The 21,896-nt window shown below is 45.2% G+C and overlaps 1 protein-coding gene across 1 annotated transcript in view; it reads left to right on the forward strand.

Annotated features, from left to right (window-relative positions):
* Window positions 1–1,665: 1,665 nt before the first annotated feature.
* LOC107112212 (kyphoscoliosis peptidase-like) overlaps window positions 1,666–21,896 on the forward strand; it is a 27,002-nt gene continuing 6,771 nt past the window's right edge. The window contains exons 1-9 of the mRNA XM_015413347.1: window positions 1,666–1,684; window positions 8,483–8,536; window positions 9,914–9,982; window positions 10,871–10,953; window positions 11,906–12,014; window positions 14,095–14,212; window positions 16,024–16,212; window positions 18,989–19,179; window positions 20,104–20,933. Of these exons, the coding sequence (XP_015268833.1) occupies window positions 1,666–1,684; window positions 8,483–8,536; window positions 9,914–9,982; window positions 10,871–10,953; window positions 11,906–12,014; window positions 14,095–14,212; window positions 16,024–16,212; window positions 18,989–19,179; window positions 20,104–20,933 (1,662 nt within the window). The remainder of the gene's footprint in view (window positions 1,685–8,482; window positions 8,537–9,913; window positions 9,983–10,870; window positions 10,954–11,905; window positions 12,015–14,094; window positions 14,213–16,023; window positions 16,213–18,988; window positions 19,180–20,103; window positions 20,934–21,896) is intronic.

The following is a 21,896-nucleotide window of genomic DNA, read 5'->3' on the forward strand; positions in this document are numbered from 1 at the left end:
ACTTTGATCTGTCATTGTTTGTAAGAAAGGGTCAAAGGACATGCTGCACGAGGGATATGTGATCAGAATATCATCTGACTTTAATATCAGAATCAATTGTAGGGGGAAGGGGGAACTTGGATCAGAGCCTCAGGTCCAGGTTGGCAGGAGGAGGTAACTTTTCCCCTCTTGTGGTTTCCCTAATAAAAATTGTCCCTCTAGGCAGCTCTGTCATGGAAACAGAAAAGTGGCAGAAAGTCCTCCCCCTGTCCTTGATCCCAGAAGAAAAAGACATAACAGATCTGATATTTTCTGCCTTTTTGTCACATTTATATTATTTTGATACTTCGTTTTCTCTATCAGTTCTGCTTACTTCATTCATTTTGTTGTTGTCCTCTACAGGAAATCATATCACTGTAGAAATACACCCTAGACAAACTACATCCCAGACAGGAAAAGAAAGTTCCTTCAACAAAGGTGGGTTCCTGTTTTGTTTAAATCTTTAAGCCATGACGTTTTTCTTATATTAACAGTAATGGAGTTACTATATTGGTATTGTATATTGTACTGGGTTCACGAGAGTAGTGTTTTTTCATCTCCGTGATTTTGCATGTCTTCTAGGAGTCCATGCAAATCTGAACTTCAGTGGGTCAGTCAGTGGTTCTGCTCTGCGTGTGAAGTAGCGGTACTTTCAGTTGGCCTGGCCAGACACTTCCTTAAAAGGATGGAAGGGAAAGAAAAAATAAGCTCTCATGGGCAAAGGAAATGGTTCCTTCTTTCTCCCTCCCTCTTGATTCTTTGCCCACACTTCCTGACATGCTTCCTGATACAGCCTTCCCTGGAGAACAAAGTTTGAGTCCAGTGGCACCTTTATATCCAACAAGGTTTTATTCACATGGTATAAGCTTTTGTGTGCACACACACTTCCACAGATACACTTGGAACAGAACCTTCTCATCCATTACTTAATGGGGGGGGGGTTGTTGTTGTTGTTGTCAGGAAGGACCATTTAGAGTCAAGATGCATATGTACTGTGTGATTACAGCTAAGATTGGATGTAAGAAAGATTTGTGAATGGCAGTAAATTAGTATACAAATACAAAACTTAACAAATAGATGTGGAAACAAGGTTTGAGTCCAGTGGCACCTAAGACAAATAAAGTTCAATTCTGGGTACAGGCAAGAACTGAGAGACTTAGTATGTACACTTCCCACTTGCTGAACTGCAAACTTAGATGCGTAGACTTGATCTAGAGGCACTGCATCACTTTCAGTAAATTTATTTAGATATTTATACCTGGGTTTTCTCCCCAATGGGAACCCAAAGCAGTTTACAACACTGTTTTCCTGTCCTCCATTTTATCCGTATATTATCCGTACTACCATGTGGACTTTCCCAAGGCCACCCACTCAGCATTTATCTCACAGATCCTAGTCCAACATTCATCTGGATCTTTAAAGTGCCACTGGACTCCTGTTTTATTTCACTGGGATCCTGTATAATTCCTGTTTGTGTGTTTGAGCCTAGAGATGCATGCAGAGTCTTCAGATAAGTCTTCACCAATTATTTTTTTCTTTTCTGGGGCTGATGCAGGAATCCGGGTATTTCCGCACCACAGAGGGCAAGATAACAAAGGTAAGGCCTCCGCTCCATGTGTCAATTGATGTGGGCAAAGGAGAGCTACCATGGAGTTCTACCGCATACGTGAGCCCAAACCAAGGCTCATGATTGAAAGTCAGAGAGCCAGTTCGGTGTAGTGGTTAAGTGCGTGGACTCTAATCTGGGAGAACCGGGTTTGATTCCCCACTCCTCCACATACAGCTGCTGGATGACCTTGGGCAAGCCATAGTTCTGTCAGAGCTGTTTTTGAGAAAGAGCAGTTTCTGTCAGAGCTCTCTCAGCCCCACCTACCTCACAGGGTGTCTGTTGTGGGGAGGGGAAGGAGTTTGTAAGCCGCTCTGAGACTCAGAGTGAAGGGCGGGGGATAAATCCAATCTCCTCCTCCTCCTCCTTCATTTATCTGAAGTATTTCCGCTGAGAAGCCAGGTTTCACTAGTACAGTAATGAAGAGCCAAACTGTTTATTTCTGTTTAGCCATTTCTGTGCCACCTTTCCTGAGTTCCATTTGGTTTGTGGTGCTGGAAAGTGCTGTCAAACGGCAGCCGACTTAGGGCTACCCCATAGAGGTTTCAAGGCAAGAGAGGTTCAGAGAGGGGGGTTGCCATTGCCTGCTTCTGCACTGCGACCCTGGTGGTCTCCCATCCCAATACTAACCAGAGCTGACCTTTTTTAGCATCTGAGATCTGATGAGATTGGGCTAGTCTGGACTATCCAGGACAGGGCTCTGTTTTGGTTTGCAAGATAATAATAAACAAACAAACAAACATCAATATTTATCACTTTAGAGAGCCAGTTTGGTGTAGTGGTTAAGTGCACGGACTCTAATCTGGGAGAACCGGGTTTGGTTCCCCACTCCTCCACTTGCACTGCTGGATGACCTTGGGCCATAGTTCTGATAAGAGCTGTCCTTGAAAAAGAGCAGTTTCTATCAGAGCTCTCTCAACCCCACCTACCTCACAGGGTGTCTGTTGTGGGGAGGGGGAGGGAAAGGAGTTTGTAAGCCACTCTGAGATTCCTTTGGGTAGTGAAGGGCGGGGTATAAATCCAATCTCCTCCTCCTCCTCCTCCTCTTCTTCTTCTAAGTCCTGTCCTTCCTCCAAGAATCTGAGAATGGTTATTCCCGCCTCCATGTTATCTTCACAACAACCCTGTGAAGTAAATTATACTGAAAGAGAGTGACTTGGCCAAGGTCACCTATGGCTTACCAAGGAACTGAACCCAAGTCTGCCGAGTTCGAACCTGACACACCCCATCTACTACACAGTGCTGGCTCTCACACTGCTTTTAAACTTTTATTTATTTTATTTATATATAATCAAATTTATACCCCACCCTCCCTGCAAAGAAGGCTCAGGGTGGCTCCCAACAACAATACAACAATACAAGATAAAAACAGAAATAGTACAGAATTAAAACACGACAAAATAATGCATTACAAATGTTACAAAGTACTGGCGGCAGATAAGATAAACCAATGAGATATATTCAAATAAAGGGCTTCGACGTTATTCCACATAAGTGTTTGAATGTTATACTGCTCATTCTTGAGGCAGTTGCTGATGTCAACATTACGGGCCGTGCACTAAGATGGCGGCGGCCCCTAGTTATATGACTGGCGGAAGAGCTCCGTCTTGCAGGCCCTGCGGAACTGTGAAAGGTCCCGCAGGGCCCTGATCTCCTCCAGGAGCTCGTTCCACCAGGTAGGGGCCGCCACTGAGAAGGCCCTCGCCCTAGTAGCAGCTAGCCTGGCCTCCCTCCGCCCAGGGAGGGTCAACTGATTTTGAGACCCAGACCGTAGTGCTCTCTGGGGTATATACGGGGAAAGGCGGTCCCGTAGGTATCTTGGACCCCGGCCATATAGGGCTTTAAAGGTAAGAACCAGCACTTTGAAGTGGATTCAGTATGCTACTGGCAGCCAGTGCAGTGTCCTCAGCACAGGCTGGATGTCCTCCCATCTAGGGAGACCCAACAACAGCCTGGCCGCGGCATTCTGCACTAGCTGCAGCTTCCGGATCAGCGACAAATGCAGCCCCATGTAGAGAGCGTTACAGTAGTCTAGTCTCGAGGTGACCATCGCGTGGATCACTGTAGCCAGGTCAGCACGGTCAAGGAAGGGAACCAACTGCCTAATCAGCCTCAGATGATAGAAGGCCAACTTGGCAGTGGCGGCTACCTGGGCCTCCATGGTAAGGGAGGAATCCAGGAGCACTCCCGAATGCTGAACCTCAACGCTGGGACCAATGAGACCCCCCCCCAAGGTCGGGAGTGGGATCCCCAACCCCGAACCACCCTGACCCAGGCACAGGACCTCCGTCTTTGCTGGATTCAGCTTCAGCCGACTCAGCCTGAGCCACCCAGCCACAGCCTGCAAAGCGCCATCCAGATCATCTCCGACTGGCCGCCTAATATCAGATAGAGCTGGGTGTCATCAGCATACTGGTGACATCCCAGCCCATAGCTCCGGGCCATCTGGGCAAGGGGGTGCATGTAGATGTTAAATAACATCGGGGACAGCACAGCCCCCTGAGGCACACCACACCCAAGTGGGTGCCTCCTGGACTCCTGTTCTAGCGCCACCCTTTGTCCCCGACCTTGAAGAAAGGAGGCAAACCATTGCAAGGCGAGCCCCCTAATCCCCTTTAATTTAAACTTTAATTTAAAAATGCTTTAACACTTATTTTTATCTATTTATTTATTTATTGCTATCTCTGCATTAGGATTTAAAGTAGCCATCAGGCTTGCAATCCGAATGGGATGTGAGTGGACTTCTACACTCTTTTTCCTCTGACAATTTTTTTGCTATAAGACCCCCCCCCCAAAAAAAAAAAAAAACAACCCCACACCTTTCCACTATACTGTGGGAAAGCGTACCGTTCTTGTTTCCCGTGTGTGGGGGGGGACATTTTGGAGGGGCATTTCTGTGTGGCAGAGAAACTGAATACACTTAGAAGCTCTGCCCAGGCCACAGTGGTCTTCCATTTGAGACCACAGCTGCTTCGGCTGCGGACGCAGATAACAAATGGAAACGTCAGCAAAAAAATACACATGACGGAGTGCCCATTTCATTTTGACCTGACCCCAAATGCTGAGACGTTGCTGTGGGGACACGAAAGGTTGCCCAGAGCGGCGTCCGTCCTACTTCTCCAGCCGCTGATCTCAGCGAGCCTTCCACGTCCCTTCCTGTTACAGGGCCCCTGGCTGTAGGTTGGGGAAGGACAGGTTGTATACTGCCATCTGGTGGTTGAAAGGCCAATGCTATTGCCTGTGGCTTAATATCGAGCATTACGTAGCTCTGATGGCGGGCAGGGCGGAATTCTCCGGCAGCCGGCCTGCTCCAACCCCAAACCGTGTACAGCAGGGTTATACCAGATGTCCTCTTTTTAGAGGACATGTCCTCTTTTGGGCTCTTTTTAAAAAACCTGATGAAAATGTCCTCTTTTTGAGTTGGAAGGTTAGGAACATTCCTAGTTAGTAGCAATTATCACAGTCTAACTAGCAGGGGTATTTAAGATGAGATCTGTCTGCAGTGTTCCCTCTAAGCTGAGTTAGTGTGAGCTAGCTCACAGTTTTTTAGCCTCCAGCTCCGAGATTTTTGTCTTAACTCAGGAAGGATGGCTCCAGAACAACCTAATTTATGCAGTCGACAAATCGCTTGCTCACAACTTTATTGCCAGTAGCTCACAAAGTAGAACTTTTGCTCACAAGACTCCATAGCTTAGAGGGAACATTGTCTGTCTGTCAAAGTGAGCACTTGTTTGAAGTAGTCAGGAAATGCACACACAAACACACACACACACACACTTTTCCCACTGCTGCCCCAGATAAGGCAGATTTTTTAAATAGTACAGGTTTATCACAAATGAAAGGGGAACTAGTATACATACCACTAGCAGATATTCCTCTGCCAGACCAACTCCAGCCCTATTATTTTTTCTCTATTAATCTGTAATACAAACTGGCCAATAAACAGCATTTTATTTAGAACCTTAGGTGATGATATTACTCATTTGTCCAATAACACCATCACCAAAATCAAAAACAGATCCTCTGTTTTCCTTTAAATGTCCACCTTCTGAACCACCTAGTACTAAACTCTGATGTTCTTTACTGTTTTCATTTTTAAATAAGTGGTGAATCTTACCATACAAAACACATCTTTTAGTTTATTAATCCAATTCCCTTTAGTTGGGGAATTGGGTTTTCCCAGTGTTTTGCAACGACAATGCAAGCAGTCACAACAGTGCACAAAACCAATTCTTGCAAACTGCACAGAACCTTGGCCATATGGTTTAGTAACAACAGTCCTGGAATGCAAGGAATTCTAACTGCAGTACTGTTCCAGATACACAATACTATCATTTCCCCATATTTACTTGCATAGAGATATTCCCATTAGTGATAGTAAAAAATTGCATTAAAATCCCACTATGCCAACAGTTCCCAGGTATATTATAAATCTTGACCAGTATACTACGTGACATGCACCATTGGTTATGTGATGTTTCCTTCGGCTTGCAAATCAGGAATAGGGGACTCACTCAGGTTGTGGCTCTTAGGTTCACACAGCAGAGACTGGTGTGTTCAAAACATCAGTTTTTAGCAAGAAGCTACATGAATAGAAGCAGTAGGTTCCAGGACAAGGCAGACCATCCAGTCTATAATTCTGATTAACAAAGAGGAATTAACCAGCTGGGACTGCACCCCATGAGACTAAACCAACACACACAAAATTAGAGGGGGGGAACAGACTTTTCCACTGTAATGGGCACCGGATGAAGGCCATGGTGGTATTTTATTAGTGTTTTAATTGTATTAATTGTATATACTGTATTTTATTAAACTTGATGTAACCTGCACTGAGCCTGCTATGCAGGGGAGGGTGGGATAAAAGTTGAATAAAATAAAAAAGGTAATCTATACAATAAAATCACCACAGGTTAACCATCATAATTGCATTTTCCCTCAGTGATTCGTTGTGAGTGTTGACCCTTTTGTGAGTGTTGAACCTTTTGTAAATGTGAACCTCCACTTTTCTGAGATCTCCCCCCCACACACCTATTTTAAAGATTAATTTTAAATTAATGAATCAATATCCGGTATATATTTTAAATTATTTTTAAAATTTTCCTGTATTAACAGTTCCTCACATTTTGACTATATCTAGCTTAAGTTCTTTATTTATAATCACAGAAGGCAGTGGAGATATGGGTAGTACCAATCTGTAATAATATAATGACCAACTCCCCATCAAAGAACCCTAACCCTGTGCTAATCTGCTATCCACAGAAAGCTACTGTTAAGAGAGCCAATTTGGTGTAGTGGTTGAGTGCGCGGACTCTAATCTGGGAGAACCGAGTTTGATTCCCCCCACTCCTCCACTTGCACCTGGCTGGATGACCTTGGGCAAGCCATAGTTCTGGCACAGCTGTTCTTGAAAAAGAGCAGTTTCTGTCAAGAGCTCTCGCAGCCCCACCCACCTCACAGGGTGTCTGTTGTGGGGAGGGGAAGGGAAAGGAGTTTGTAAGCCGCTCTGAGACACCTTTGGGTAGTGAAGGGCGGGGCATAAATCCAATCTCCTCTTCTTATTCTTAATCAGAGCAGACAAGGCAGACCAAGGACTGACTCAGGGGAAGGCAGCTTCATCTGACTTCTTCTGATTGTCACATTAATTTTTTCCTTTGACTGCCACCTTGTTTTCTCCTTTCTGCTGTTCTCATGTCAACTATAACAATTCTACAGGATTTCAGGATGATGGGGACCAAGGACCATCATTACATCAAGGCCAAGATTTGCATGGTAAATATCCGTTCCCACTTATGGCTCAAAATTCCAGGTAGTTGGTGTGTGTGTGTGTGTTGCCATCAAGGCAATCCCGGCATAGGGTTTTCAAGGCAAGCGACGAAAAGAGGTGATTTGCCATTGTCTGCCTCTGTGTAGTGACCCTGGACTTCCTTGGCAGGCTCCCATCCAAACACTGGCCAGGGCTGACCCTGCTCAGCTTCTGAGATCTGATGAGATCAGGCTAGCCTGGGCTATCCAGGTAAGGGGCGTGAAAATCTTTTAGAGCAAAACAAAAAGAATTCTGTGGTATCGTAAACAGTACTGGATGATTTATTTCAGCACAAGCTTTTATAGCATGCCCCAAATGGAACCCTGAGTGGAATTTATAAACCAACTTGTTTATAAAACAAAGTACTGCTTACTTAATTGGCAGCATACTTAACAATGCTCCCTCTTACAACTACTCTGTGAAGTAGGGTATTTTACAAATGAGTGTTAAGAACATAAGAGAAGCCAATGTTGGATCAGGCCATTGGCCCATCCAGTCCAGCACTCTGCCACACAGTGGCCAAAAATACCAGGTGCCATCAGGAGGTCCAGCAGTGGGGCCAGGACACTAGAAGCCCTCCCTCTGTTGCCCCCCCCCAAGCACCAAGAATACACAGAATCACTTGCCCCAGACCAAGAGTTCCTATCCATACCTTGTGGCTAATAGCCACTGATGGACCTCTGCTCCATATGGTTATCCAATTTCCTCTTGAAGCTGTCAATGCTTGTAGCTGCCACCACCTCCTGTGGCAGTGAATTCTATGTGTTAAGGGCATAAGAAAGAAGTTGTCAGCCATGGTGGTCCAAAACAAAAATCCAAAGCTCCAGAATTCAGCTCACACAATACCTTTTTAAAGGACCAACCAGATCAGCTGACAGACTAGTGTAAGGCCATGTGATGGTGGAGGTGGCAACATTTCAGTCTAGGTCTCCCAACTCCAGGTGATGGAAACATTGGAGATGGTGCATTCTGTCTCGTGTCAGAGGGTTGAATGATTTCAAATCCTTTTGCCTTCAGATTTCTGAGGTGTTCTTTTTTTGTTGATGAAACAGGGCAGACGCACTATGACAAGCAACAGTCCGTCATTACCTGTGAGTTTGACCAGGGTATGTAGTGCGAGCCAATGAATGCTGATATATAAAATACCAGCTTGGGAAGCATAATCTTAGTAAGGAGATCATAAGGAAGCGAGGCAGAAAATCCAGACATTAGTCTTCATGTGTTTAGCAGGCAGATGTAGAATTCCTCAGAATATTCTCTAGTTCTGATTTGCATGGGGAAACTATCGATTTTGATGGGATGGAAATACATCCTCAGACATGCTTAGATGAGTATTTGCTTTTAGAAATCCTGTTCTGCACCTCTTTGTTCTGTAGGGTTTTCTTTGGTTGCATCTACCCAGGGTTTCAAGACCGCTAGGAAGTAAGGTGGGAGCAGACGGGAGCAGCATCCATGGGCCCCTATTTTAGTCCTGCTCGCTGCTGCCACTGCCTGCTGCTCCTCCCCCTTTTTCTCTGTTGCCCCAGGGCAATTTTGGTGGGATTGTCCCATTGCCTGGAGACCCCCTTTTTCTCCCTTCTTTTCCTGACCAAGCCATGCTAGAATGCTACAGTGCAGCTCAGTGGAGAGGAAAAAACCCTTGAAAAAGCTAAAGGGTGAGGGGAATACAGCACCCGCAGTGGTGGCTGTGGGTTGGGCTGCCAGATGAAAGATCCACCCACAGCCAACCTCCAGTCAGTTTCCACTTTGAACCATATTATTATTATTATTATTATTATTATTATTATTATTATTATTATTATTATTATTGCTGTAGTTTAAAGAGAAAGTCCTAGGAAATCCATGAGTGGAGCTCAAGAAAAGCATGATGTACTATGGATGTTCTAATTTAATTTGCTGAATGGGACTTTCCTGTGGGAATGGATTTTCTGGGCTACTATAGCATTGCATTTAGTGCCATTGTGAAGCATCATTTTAATTCCATGTGTAGCTAGATGATGAAAAGGAAAGTACAAAATTATCCCAGTGCAGAAGTATCACTGATTATGACTTTTATCCTTATTTCGGTATGATGTGTTTATTGTGACTTCAGCTATTTCGCAGTTGATTTTATTGCTCTTTGTAAAAAGATATGTGTATTAGGTGACATATGATCATTATATGCTGCTTTGCGTGTTATGGTCCAACCATATGTTACACACATAATAAATGATGATCTGTTTCCCTGCATGACTACTGAGCAGTTTTTCTCTGGATCTGGCTGATCCTGTAAAAAGGAAATAAGAACAAAATAACATAAGAAGAGGCCTGCTGGACCAGACCAATAGTCCACCTGGTCCAGCATTCTGTCTCACACAGTAGCCAACCAGCCAACTGAAAAGTTTACATAGTTTCTCTGTTCATTTCCTTATGATTTTTGTTTGCTTCCACAACCTTGTGTTCTCCTGTCTTTGTGTCCTTTTTCAAATATGACAATTCTGTAGGATTTCATGAGGAAGAAAGGACATCTTTGCCAGATGAACCAGACTTATATGGTGGACAAAACTTGTATGGTAAGTTACACTGACAAAGTGAGCTTTAACTCACAAAAGCTTACAACTTGGACATTTTGTTGGTCTCGATTTTTATTTTAACTCTTCCTTGAACATCTAGTGATCTGAATCTGCTTCTAGTTGAGAGACTTGTGTTTCCATGTAGGCCCCTTCTCATCTGTTAAGATTTGCTGAAGATGAGACATGAACAGTATGTTTCCTTTGTACCGTAACCTGTTTCCCTCCTCAAAATAAATCTCCAGTTTATGTTTCCCTTAACAGAATGGATATTGTGACTGACCTGCAGCACTGAGTTGTCTCTTTTGAGTGGTCCAGAAAGATGCTACTAGCGTCTCTGAATCCCCAGTGTTATTTTTTTAAACTAAGTATTTAGCCCTTTTCATTGCAAAGATATAGAAGGAATACTTTATATCTCTGGAATTGAAAGCACTAGAGGCTTGCTGTAAAAAAAATGGAAGTTGGGGGTTCAGAAATTATGGATACAGATCATTATATTCTAGCAATTATTGATTGGTTAAAAAGCTTGAAAAAGACATCCAGTAGCACGGTGGTGGTGGGGAATGACAGTCTACAGGGATGGAGGCAAGTAAAATGGTGCCAGTGTGGGCAAGACCTTCAATGATGTGCACTTTCCCATCCACAAGTTGTGCAAAGGTGTTCTGACTGCAATCTTTCAAAAAACGATCATATCAAAGCAGGTTTCAGAAATATCACAATGCAGTGAAAAGCCAGAAAGTGAACAATTATGAACAATATCACATCGATGCTCGAAATAAAACTTGCTCCAGTTTCGATGCCAGTGGAAGCAAGACCTCCAAGGGGAAGCAACCTAATTGAGCCAACCACTGATTTGACTTTGTTTGAATTACTTTCCATGTTTGTTTCCAGCTTATCCGTGGGATAAATCCAGTCTGAAATCAATGCCAATAGACTTGCAACAGTTTAAGAAATTGGATGCCTACGCATCAAAGGTAAGCCCTACTTTATCATCATGCTGTATGGCTGTCATTAGGATATTGAGATGTTCTTCTCAAGGGTGCATTACTGACAGATGCTTTCTAAATCTGTCCACAATACACACCATGCAACTATCATAAACAAAGAGATCCTGGTTCTGCTGGCACAAAACTTTCTTTATTACACACTGAATTATTCTCGGATAACATCATTTCACTTGCTGCTTTGATTATGCTTAGATTATGCATGGGAAAGAGAAGGTAAAGAAAGAGGTACTTTTCTCCCTTTCTCACAATACAAGAACTCGTGGGCACTCCATGAAACTGCAGAGCGGTCGGGTTAGAACGGATAAAAGGAAGTACTTCTTCACCCAAAGAGTGATTAACACATGGAATTCACTGCCACAGGAAGTGGTGGGTGCTACAAGCATGGACGGCTTCAAAAGGGAATTAGATAAGCATATGGAGCAGAGGTCCATCAGTGGCTATTAGCCACAAGGTATAGCTAGGGGCTCTGGGGCAAGTGATGCTCTGTCTTCTTGGTGCTTGGGGGGGGGTCAACTGTGGGAGGGCTTCTAATGTCCTGGCCCCACTGCTGGACCTCCTGATGGCACTGGTATTTCTGGCCACTGTGTGACACAGAGCGTTGGACTGGATGGGCCTTTGGCCTGATCCAACATTGGCGTCTCTTATGTTCTTATGTTCTTATATTCTTATGTTCTTATTACCTGTTGAAGAAGTAAACTAGGGTCAGGGGAAGCTGCTATTCATAGATCCCCTTCTATCAGGTTTAATTTATTCCTAAGAAAAGTTAAATCTGGTAAATTGGGACCAAGGTGAGCAGTTTCTGAGGATCAGGTTTTTAACACTGAACAAAAGAAGATAGGTATAAGGAGGGATTGTGGTAGATGACAGAGGTGGAAAGCCTTCCTTCATATTTTCTCCACATTTGCTCCTTACAAACCAGGTGAATGTCACGAGCAGTGTGAAAGACCTAGTGAGTGTCCTGCTGCAAGAAGCTCACAATGACCTGGAGAAACTTCGAGCCATTTGGATATGGATTTGCTGTCACATAGGTAGCTATGGGGATGAATCCCACTCCTATCCTTCCATGTCACTGAGCATGGTTTGAATACTTCTTGGAAGAAGGTTGAATCTATGCCATGGATTCTGCCATTTTTATTATATGATAGTCTCCATGAAGAGGTTCAACAGCTAAAGCTTTCTCCTATCGTATCATGTTCATGCTTGAAGAATGGTATGTGTATGTGTGTTCCATTTGTTCTCCTTCTGCCTGTCATGCAGCTATCAAAAGCATATGAGCCCTACAAGACGGGGGGGGGGGGGGGGGGGGGGAGTCAGAGGCCAAATGAAAATAAGTGTCCACAACATCAGAAGGAAAGCCTGTTGCGAAATATATATTTGCAAGAGAGTCAGAGTGGGACACAAAATATCTCCTTGCCTGAACTAAGGTAGTTCATCTGATAATTTAAACCAGTCAGATTTCTCACTGATTTACTAAATCCAGGGAATTGATTGGCCCCTTCTGGCAAAGATCCAGAGTCCTAGTCACATATGGGCTGCTATGTCTAGCTATGAAGTTCATAGGCTTCTTCTCCTTCCAGACACTGTCATTGGAGCTCCATTTCCACATAGGACTCTGGAAAATAAACGTAGATCAGTGGCTAGTGAACTGGGCTTAACTGTGGGAGACTCAGATTCAAAAATCACTTTAGCCCTGAAGCTCACTGGGGCAAGGAAGAGCTCCTCCATGTTTCTGGTGTAACCCATGCACTAGTGTGGACTTTTACAAAGGAAGCCCCCCAGCTACATCTATGAATCCTGGTACTATATAAGCATACATTGTTAAAGGGCAAGACAAGCTCATGCAACACATGAATCCCTCCCCCATGCACTGTGAGGATTAAAGTGACTGGCCATTGGTATTTTCTGCACAGAATCTAGACCAATAAGGTATTGCCTAGCATCCAATTATTCTTCCCATTTCATCATAGCAGGAAATTTTTAGAAGACCTCAGGAGATATCACAAAGGTCTGCAGGGAATTCCCATTCAGAAATAGTTGTCCCATCACAGAAGATTGCTTGGCTTGGGAGTATAGTTTCCCTAGGGCTGCCAACTCCTGGTTGGGAAATTCCTAGGGATTTGGGGAAGGAGACTGGGGAGAGTAGGGATCTCAGAGGAGTATAATGCCATAGTCTACCCTCCAAACAGCCATTTTCTCCAAGGGAACTTGAAAAGTACTGAGACTGATGAGTGATTACAGCTCTCATACTTTATTTGTGCAGAACAAGACAACTTTAGCCGGCTCGCAAGCCGGCTTATATCCTGTGAAAACCACCACCCAAAACACCCCTACCCCACCCCGTAATAGGCTATTTACAGTGGCCGAGAGTTCCATGGGCTCTCGGCCGGGAAGGTAGCCCTCGGATTGGTGCGGGCTAGGATCCACTTAGTCCATTGTTCACTGGAGCGAAGCTCAGAGGTTTCGTCTGACTGCGTGGAGCCCTAGCCTCGCACGCGGTCCAGAATGAGTACATTACAGAACTGATCTCTGTAGTTCAGAAATAGAATTGTTTCTGGGAGATCACCATCCCTCAACCCTTGGTGCTTACCCTCTCCACCATGGCATCCCTTTGTGACTGGTCGTGCCCCTGTGGCAGCCATTTTGAGGTGACCTCCACAACCTTTTCTCAAAACTCCACAAGTGCTCACAGGCTTATCATGCTTAGGGCCCCCTCTTCTAGTCTAACTTTAGCACTAAATAGCACTAAGTGCTGAAAATAATCATTTTATGATCAGGTAACAGATTCAGCTTAACAGAAGGGCCCTTAACACAGGTGATACTTTGAGGCTGTTCAATGAAAAGAACTATTGTCTCCACTAAATAATGGCAATAATTTATTATGTTGCATATTACCTTCCAAAGCCTGGCCTTGATCAAAGACCAGATACCTTTCATTAAACATGGAACCCCCTCAAGGGTGGTTTTGATTTTTAAAAAGACCCTTTCACCTCAGCATATGTGCCTAGTGAATTGATTAACCACTCAGATTCACTAAACCCATATGGGAATGTTGCAGCCTCTTATTATTTTCTCCAGGTTGATATTTTGCAATCATTTTTATTCCTCCAGAATATGACGTGAAAGGCTATCATGACAAAACTAGCAGATCTTGTAAGCCAATAGATGTCCTTCGGTCAGGAAAGAGGGTATGTGCTGGATATGTGGGGCTCTTTCAACAAATGTGCAGGTAACTTGTAATGCTCCTCACTGAATAAACCTAGAAATATCTAGTCAGTCTACCATCATTGTGCCAACTTGGAGTCACTCATATTTCTGGGACACATTCAGATAGAATTGGTGGCCAGTATGGAGTGCTGGGAATGCTTTCTGCTTAACCAAAGAAATCAGAAGCCTGTGCCTAAAGGCCTAACTACCCATTACGTTTTCCCTGGTAATGTCCCTTGATTGGATGGAGGTGTGTTTGGAAGCTCTGTATTTCACTGATGGATGTGAGCCCAATTCAGACCTGGGTCACGGAGAGTTTGTCAACCAGAAATGGCCTGGGGGGTTCTATTTACCTCAATGGGCACTGCATGTATACTGATGAGCTGCATGTTATGTCTCTACCATGGGGCAAAATGTCACCACCCCAGAGGCCCTTTTAAGTTGGGAAACCTGCACAGGGCTGAAAAGTCTAAGTCCTCTCTCTCTCTCTGGGCCATGCAGTCCCAATCTGAATGAGGTCCACAGGTGCCTGAGAAATGTGGAACTACAGAACATGCCTCTCCATGCTACTTGGGGACATTGTTGGAGAAAATGTAACATGTACTGAGGTCCATTCAGTGCCCTAAATCCTGTGGAACACACATCCCCCATTTCTATGGTCCTTATTAATTGTTGCATGAATTATGCACATTAAGCAGATCTGGAAATATTTTCATCTTTTGCAACATTTCTTTTGACTCTTGGAGGCGTGGAGATAAGCAGAGAAGAATGCCCAGCACTGATGCCTTCCTCCAACCATCAGCAAGGCTGCTTTTCCCACTGGCCCCCTCAGTTATTCTTCTTTCGCCATGAATTGCTTGTGCTTGTTTCAGTCCATTCTTTTGCTCCTTAAGAACTGGAATTTTGGCCCCTTTCACATTACCATTCTAAACTGGATGTTATTTGTTGTTGGCCCAATTTTGAGTAAAGAAATACAGGGACGAGGGTTTCATACAGCAAATTTCGTTCCGTTAATGAGCTGTCTCTGAAGCACTATTGTCATTTCAAACAGTGCCACTTCCCTCGCCCTTTTTTGCCGCACGATCTTCCTCAGATTTTAACATTCTAAGATGAGTGCTATAGTGCTAAACCAGTACAGCACTTCAGTGCTATACTGGTTTAGTGCTATAGCACTCAACTTAGAACGTTTTTAAAAAGTCTGAGGAAGATCACGTGATAAAAAAGAGCAGTGGGGGAAGGTGGCATTTTAGGAAACGCTATGGACATTTTAAACAGCACACCACAGAAATTCAGAAGCGCAACAAAGGGGTAGAAAATGTAAGAAAGCAGTTTCCCTCAAAAGTGGCTCGACCATGCTCTGCTAACCCAATGCAAGCGGGTTTATATGAACAGATAAATAAATTCTGCCAGCAGATGGTTACTAAAACAGGTCTGTGTGAAATGACAGAAAAAATCCATTAGTAACCACTTACTAAAACAGAATACAAAGGCAGTTTGAAAAGGGCCTTTGTTTCCGCTCACCCAAGCTGCCTGCTTTTCCCTGTACCAATTTTTGTTCTGACATGGTGTAATCTTGACATACATCTGTCCCTCATCACAAACAAATAAAGGAGACGGTCCTCTTGACTACAGTAGTGTAGTCAGGGGAGAGGCCATGGCTTTGTGACAGAGAAGCTATTTGGCATGTGGAAGGTTCTAGGTTCAATCCCTGTCACCTCCAGGGAAAAAGATTGCATAGGAGGTGACAGGTATTGAATAAGGCAGTTTCAGGCACTCATGAACTCATGTTTCTGAACATGCTTTCGTGTTTCTGAACACTATTTCCCCCCTCAGTATTGCAGGGATTCAGTGCAAGGAATTGTCTGGCTACTCCAAAGGGCTTGGATATAAACCAGGACACGTCTTCCGGGGGGACACTGATCATGCCTGGAATGCTGTTTTCCTCCATGGAAGGTGGCACCTTTTGGACAGCACGTGGGGAAGTGGGACTGTAGATGACTCTTGTACCAAGTTCACTTTCAGGTAAGGCCTAGTACATTGTGGTGCAGTAGAAAGACCTGTCACATGAGGATGCAGTTACCTCCAGGGTTTGCTGGTTTCTTTCTTTATTGGGACCAGAGTTGGTGACCCCATAAACAGCACAACTGATCTTTGTAAGCAGAACCAGCAGAAATCCAGCTGTTAGTGGGGGCTTGGGAGACAGCGAGGACTAGGTAGAGTCTGACCGTCATCCATTTATCTTCCTTATTTATATGTAGACTGTTTTTCCATAGTGCTCAAAGTGGCTTCCAACAAAACAGTCATTTAAAAACACAACTAAACGCTACCAGTAAGAATAAATGTCACCAGAATTCAACCACAAGCCCTCTGCTTTGCACTGTTTCCTAATAAGTGGCATAGATGTCACAACCAACACAGAGGACTGGATCGTCAGCTTAGATGGGCAACATTGCACCAACTTTGGCGATCCTGGAGGCTGGGACATTGCAAGAGAAGGTGGCCTGGGTCTCACACATGCCACCTGCACTGAGCCACAGCAGTCATTTTTCAGAGACTGTGCTGTTTGTGGCATTTATTCAGCAGAGGTCCATCGGTGGCTATTAGCCACAAGGTATATAGATAGGAACTCTGTGGCTGGGGCAAGGGATGCTCTGTATTCTTGCTGCTGGGGGGAGGTCAACAGTGGGAGGGCTTCTAGTGTCCTGGCCCCACTGCTGGACCTCCTGATGGCACCTGGTATTTTTGGCCACTGTGTGGCAGAGTGTTGGACTGGATGGGCCACTGGCCTGATCCAACATTGGCTTAGAAGGTAAAATATGGTGGAATGTCACTGACCAATTTCAGTAAAGACAAGGGAGCTATAAATTTATCCTACATAGACACTTCTATTTTGAAAGCAAGCAGGACTCAATCTTCTAGAAGTTATTGTGGATTCCCTATTGAAATGGCTGGGAGTGGTGGAATAGCAGAGTACTACCAAGTTCTTTTTTTCCGTGGGGCTTCTACAGAACTTTCCCGTGTGTTGTGCCTTTAAAATAATAGGCTGTAAATATAACTTGACTTAAAATGTAAACAAGTACAAAAAGAATCCAGAGTAACATTTCCATCTTGACAAGAAAATCACACAACAGAACAGTTGTTGTGCCTCAGCAGTCTCAATGCCACGCTTTTACCAGTGTGTACTGTCTTTGAAACGGAGATGAGCACCGTCCCCTAGAGTCGGATTTGACTGGCTTTCAAGCAATGGAAACCCTTTACCTTTACTTTTAACGGTTAGCCAAGTGCTGAACTAGGACTGGGGAGACCTGGATTCAAATCCCCACTTGGCCAGATAGCTCCCTGGGTGATCTTAAGCCAGTGAAATTCTCTCTGGGCCAAACTACATGCTCTGATTTTTAATGTGGTGTGTCTGTGTTGTCACGATCTGATGGTCACACAGCAGCTGCTGCAAGGGAACTTGTTGCTGAAGCACATGGGGCCCCAGTTCATATTGGGACTGCAGGGCCGGGGTGGGGGGGAGAGAAGGGGCTTCAGCCTGACCTGAAACAGCCCACCGCATAAGACAGAACGTTGAAGTCCCGGCTCTACAGTTCCAGTCTGAATCTTGGCCCCAGACACCTCGGAAACGAATTCCCTTGCCGCTCATGGAGGACTGTCTGAGTCAAAGTCAGGCTGGGGCATCCCAGACGCAGTGCATTCAACATCGTAATATGTAGTCTGGCCCTCAGCCTTAACCCAGTTCACATGGATGTCATGTGAGCTGCTTGGAGGAAAGGTAGGATAGAAACGTAACCAATCTCCGAAATTCAATAAAATATAGCCATCTCATTGCATCTTTTTAACATCTCTGCTGCCTCTCAGATTTATAGTTTCACTCACTTCAAATGATTTCACTATTTGCCACCCTTTATCGATCCATTCTTCTGTTTCTGAGTTCTGTACTCCCAGGATTAATAGCTGGGAACGGGACACGCATCACTTGCTGGTTACAGATTTGCCAGCAGCCTCCAAGCGAAGCATTGCAAAGAAATGGTACAAGGAAATGCCTTTAGACAACAGGTTTTGTCTGCTTATCTCTAGAGCCTGTTTCCTCCTACTTGTTGTGACACTCTGCCATATTTCAGTGGAGCACAGTGGACTGGGAGACCCATGTTCAGATCTCCATTTGAACCATGAACCCCATTGGGTGGCCTTGGGCCAGTCACTGTCCCTTAGCATAAAACTATCTCACAGCGTTGCTGTGGGGGGCACAAGGGAGGAGGGGAGACATGTAGGGTTGCCAGCTCCCAGTTGGGAAATACCTGGAGATTTGGGGGGAGGAGCCTGAAGAGGGCAGGGTTTGGGGAGGGACTTCAGTGGGGTCTAATGCCACAGAGTCCACCTTCCAAAGCAGCCATTTGCTCCAGGGGGACTGATCTCTGTCGCCTGGAGATCCTTTGTAATAGTGAGAGATCACCAGCCACCACCTGGAGGCTGGCAACCAGTGTTCCCTCTAAGCTGAGTTAGTGTGAGCTAGCTCACAGTTTTTGAGCCTCCGGCTCACACATTTTTGTCTCAGCCCAGGAAGGAGGGCTCCAGAGCAACCTAATTTATGTAGCAGCCAGATCGCTTGCTCACAACTTTAATGCCAGTCACTCACAAAGTAAAATTTTTGCCCACAAGACTCCACAGCTTAAGTGGGAGCATTGCTGGCAACCCTAGATACATGTGAACCCCACCCTAAGCTACATGGAGGAAGACTGAATAAAGATGGGATAGATTTTCCGCTCTGGTTGAGATTGCTTCATTCTTGTTTCAGACAGGATGACTTTTACTTCCTGACCCATCCTGCTCTCTTTATTACCGATCACTTCCCAGAAGACCATGAATGGCAGTTACTGAAACCCCGCCTGTGTCTGCAGCAGTTTGAACGCAATATACGCTTCAGATCTGAATTTTATGCACAGGGACTGGTTGCAGCAACTCCAGCAACAACAGTCATTCAGACAGGTAAAGACAGCAATAAGCATTTTGTCATCCCCGCTTTATTAATGCAACTGCACTGAAAAAGGGACCATGTCCCCATTGCTCAAGGGGCACTGTAGGGGGTTGCTGGTGTCAGCCTTCCCCCCAACCGATAGGTGCTACAGGAGAGGGGAAGAGCTGATGCCAAGACCAGAGGTGGTTTCTTAAGGTCTTGCCTGGCACTCTGTGTGGGAAGAGAAAGAACAGATGGTGGCAGCTCAGCCCTTAAACCCCTGCCCAGGGCCCAGCTGGATGATTGCAGGTGGGGCCTGGAGCCAGGTGATGCTAAAACAAAATGGCCCTTAACAGTAGCCAGGGGAAGGAAGGGGAGATAGGTCTACTGGCATCAGGGCGGACACCAGCTGTCTCTAGCCCTGATTGGGCCAGGTCCCGAGGTGGTCGTTTAAGGCAGAGGTCTTCTAGAATCTTCGGGGAAGATCACCCCAAAGGCTCATGGGAAAGCAGAAAGTCAGGCCCTTGCTTGAGTTAAAAGGATGGTGGACCTTAGTTCCTGCTATAGGAAGGAGTAGGACCAGAGGGAGAAGAAGATGATTAGGGTGCTTGCCAGCTAGAGTTACCAGCTGCCTGCTGAGGATGGATGAACTCCCACCCTGTGCCCCTGCCCCCTGATGTCTGCTGGAGAAAAACAGAGAGGACTGTTAAGTTGGGCAGCCTGAAGAACACACTTCTTTCTTCAGGTTAATTCAATAGGATTTTCAATATGTGAGGGTGTTCAGAGACTACGCACTTGACATCTTTGTCTGAAATTACGTACGCACACAAAAGCGTAGAGCATCAGAAGTGTCCAGGTCCACTTTGAGAATCTCCATACGAGATAATACCCCTCATGCCACCAAGAAAGTCAGTTTGTGGAATATTTTTTTACAAGTATTTTTTGTTGTTTCACAGAAAATGGCAAAGCAACCATTTTCATTGAGAGTCGTTCTCCGACATTGTTCCTGTTTAAATTGAATGAGGCAGAGGAGAATTGTTTAATGACACTCCAGAGGAATGGGATGAAGCTTGAAGCGTACCCCCAGCAGACAGGGGCTCACTCTTTGCAGATCTACTCAAAACTCTTCAAAGACATGAAGGAGAGCTACAGTCACGTGTTAGAATACTCACTGATGTGCAACTCTGTCGACAAGAGCATCTGTCTGCCCAAAGGCCTCATCCAGCCTGTGGGACCCAGTTGGCTGTCGGAGCAGGCGGGGATCCTGAAGGCCTTGCCTTCAGGCCCCATTATCCACACAGATGACGGATGCTGTGTCATCACTTTCACTCGGACTAAAGATCTGCATTTCTTTGCTACGCTTCAGTCTGATAGCAGCAGGATACCCGAGGACATGATGAGGCGTCACGTCTGGAAAGCCTGTCAAGGAAACCAGGCTGAGTTAAAGGTTCACCTGCCCCATGCAGGACACTTTGCTCTTCTGATCTGGGCCAATAAGACATCTGATTCAGATTCTCACCAGTGTGCTCTCAGCTACCTCCTCTCCTGCCCAAATAAGAGTGTGACGTGGCCAGTTTTCCCACAGAGATTTGCGAACTGGGAGGACGACTATGAGTTAGTGGCACCTCTTGCCGGTGTCCTGCCAGCCAACTGCCAGGTGCAGTTTAAACTCAAGCTGCCAGGCATAGTCCAAGCAAATGTTGAATGTGGGGGCAAGATTCTTCCCCTGACTCTGAGCAAAGCTGGTTTCTGGGAGGGAGCCTGTAACACCTCAGGTGGGAAAAAGGTGGGTGTCACCATATCCACAGGTGCTGACAATTCCCTCTGGTCTTTGTTGGAGTACAAAGTGGAGACTCATTAGCACAGATCATAGAGGAACCGTTAGGTGGACAGGCCCTTCAATCGAGATTTTTGACTTGTGCTTTATGGACCATCAAACCAGCCCTCCGATGCCCTGTTAATAAAACACATTCATCATTTCTGTCTCATTGTGCACACACCCCAGATCCCAACATTCAATCGCAACTCCAAAAAAAAGAGATTGTCATTGGACTTCCACATCCCAACCAACTTCCAAAAGCCCCAAGATTGTTCTTGGCTTCTGCATATGCCCAGCAGATGATCATCTTCCCCTTGGACCCCAGCCACACCTTTCCTTCAAGGAACTGTCTGCACAGTGTCTCCTGTCACATGTGATGATGCTGCCTCTCAGAGATTGTCACAGTGATGTCTCAAAGTCCTTATAAAAATTCCACTGAATGCCAGCATGCCAGAACTCTTCCTTCCACCGAAATCTAAACCCATTGTTTGTTTGTTTTTAAGGGGATATCATGGCTTAGTGGTAGAGCACCTGTTTTACATGCAGAAAGTTCCAGGTTCAATCCTCAGCATTTCCAGTTAAAAGGATCAGGTAGCAGATGATGTGAAAGGCTTCTGTCTGAGAACTAGAGAACTGCAGCTAGCCACAGCAAGCAATACTAACCTCGATAAAGCAACGGTCTGACTCAGTATAAGGCACCTTCATGTGTTCATGTATGTATTTAAGAACTTGAGCCCAGTTTTCTATCTTTCTCTGTGGCCAGCACAGGCTGCATCACAGCCATAGGAAAACAACATTCTATCTCCAAATGATTTATAGCTGCATGCACGTCAGCCGGATGTGACGTGATGACGCCGGGCACGCTGGGGGCGGGGCCACAGCCATTTGAGGGGAAAACATAGAGTTTTCCCCTCAGATGGCTGTGGCCCT

This window comes from Gekko japonicus, unplaced genomic scaffold (assembly GCF_001447785.1).
Source record: "Gekko japonicus isolate JY-2015 unplaced genomic scaffold, Gekko_japonicus_V1.1 scaffold204, whole genome shotgun sequence".
NCBI classification, from domain to species: Eukaryota; Metazoa; Chordata; class Lepidosauria; order Squamata; family Gekkonidae; genus Gekko; species Gekko japonicus.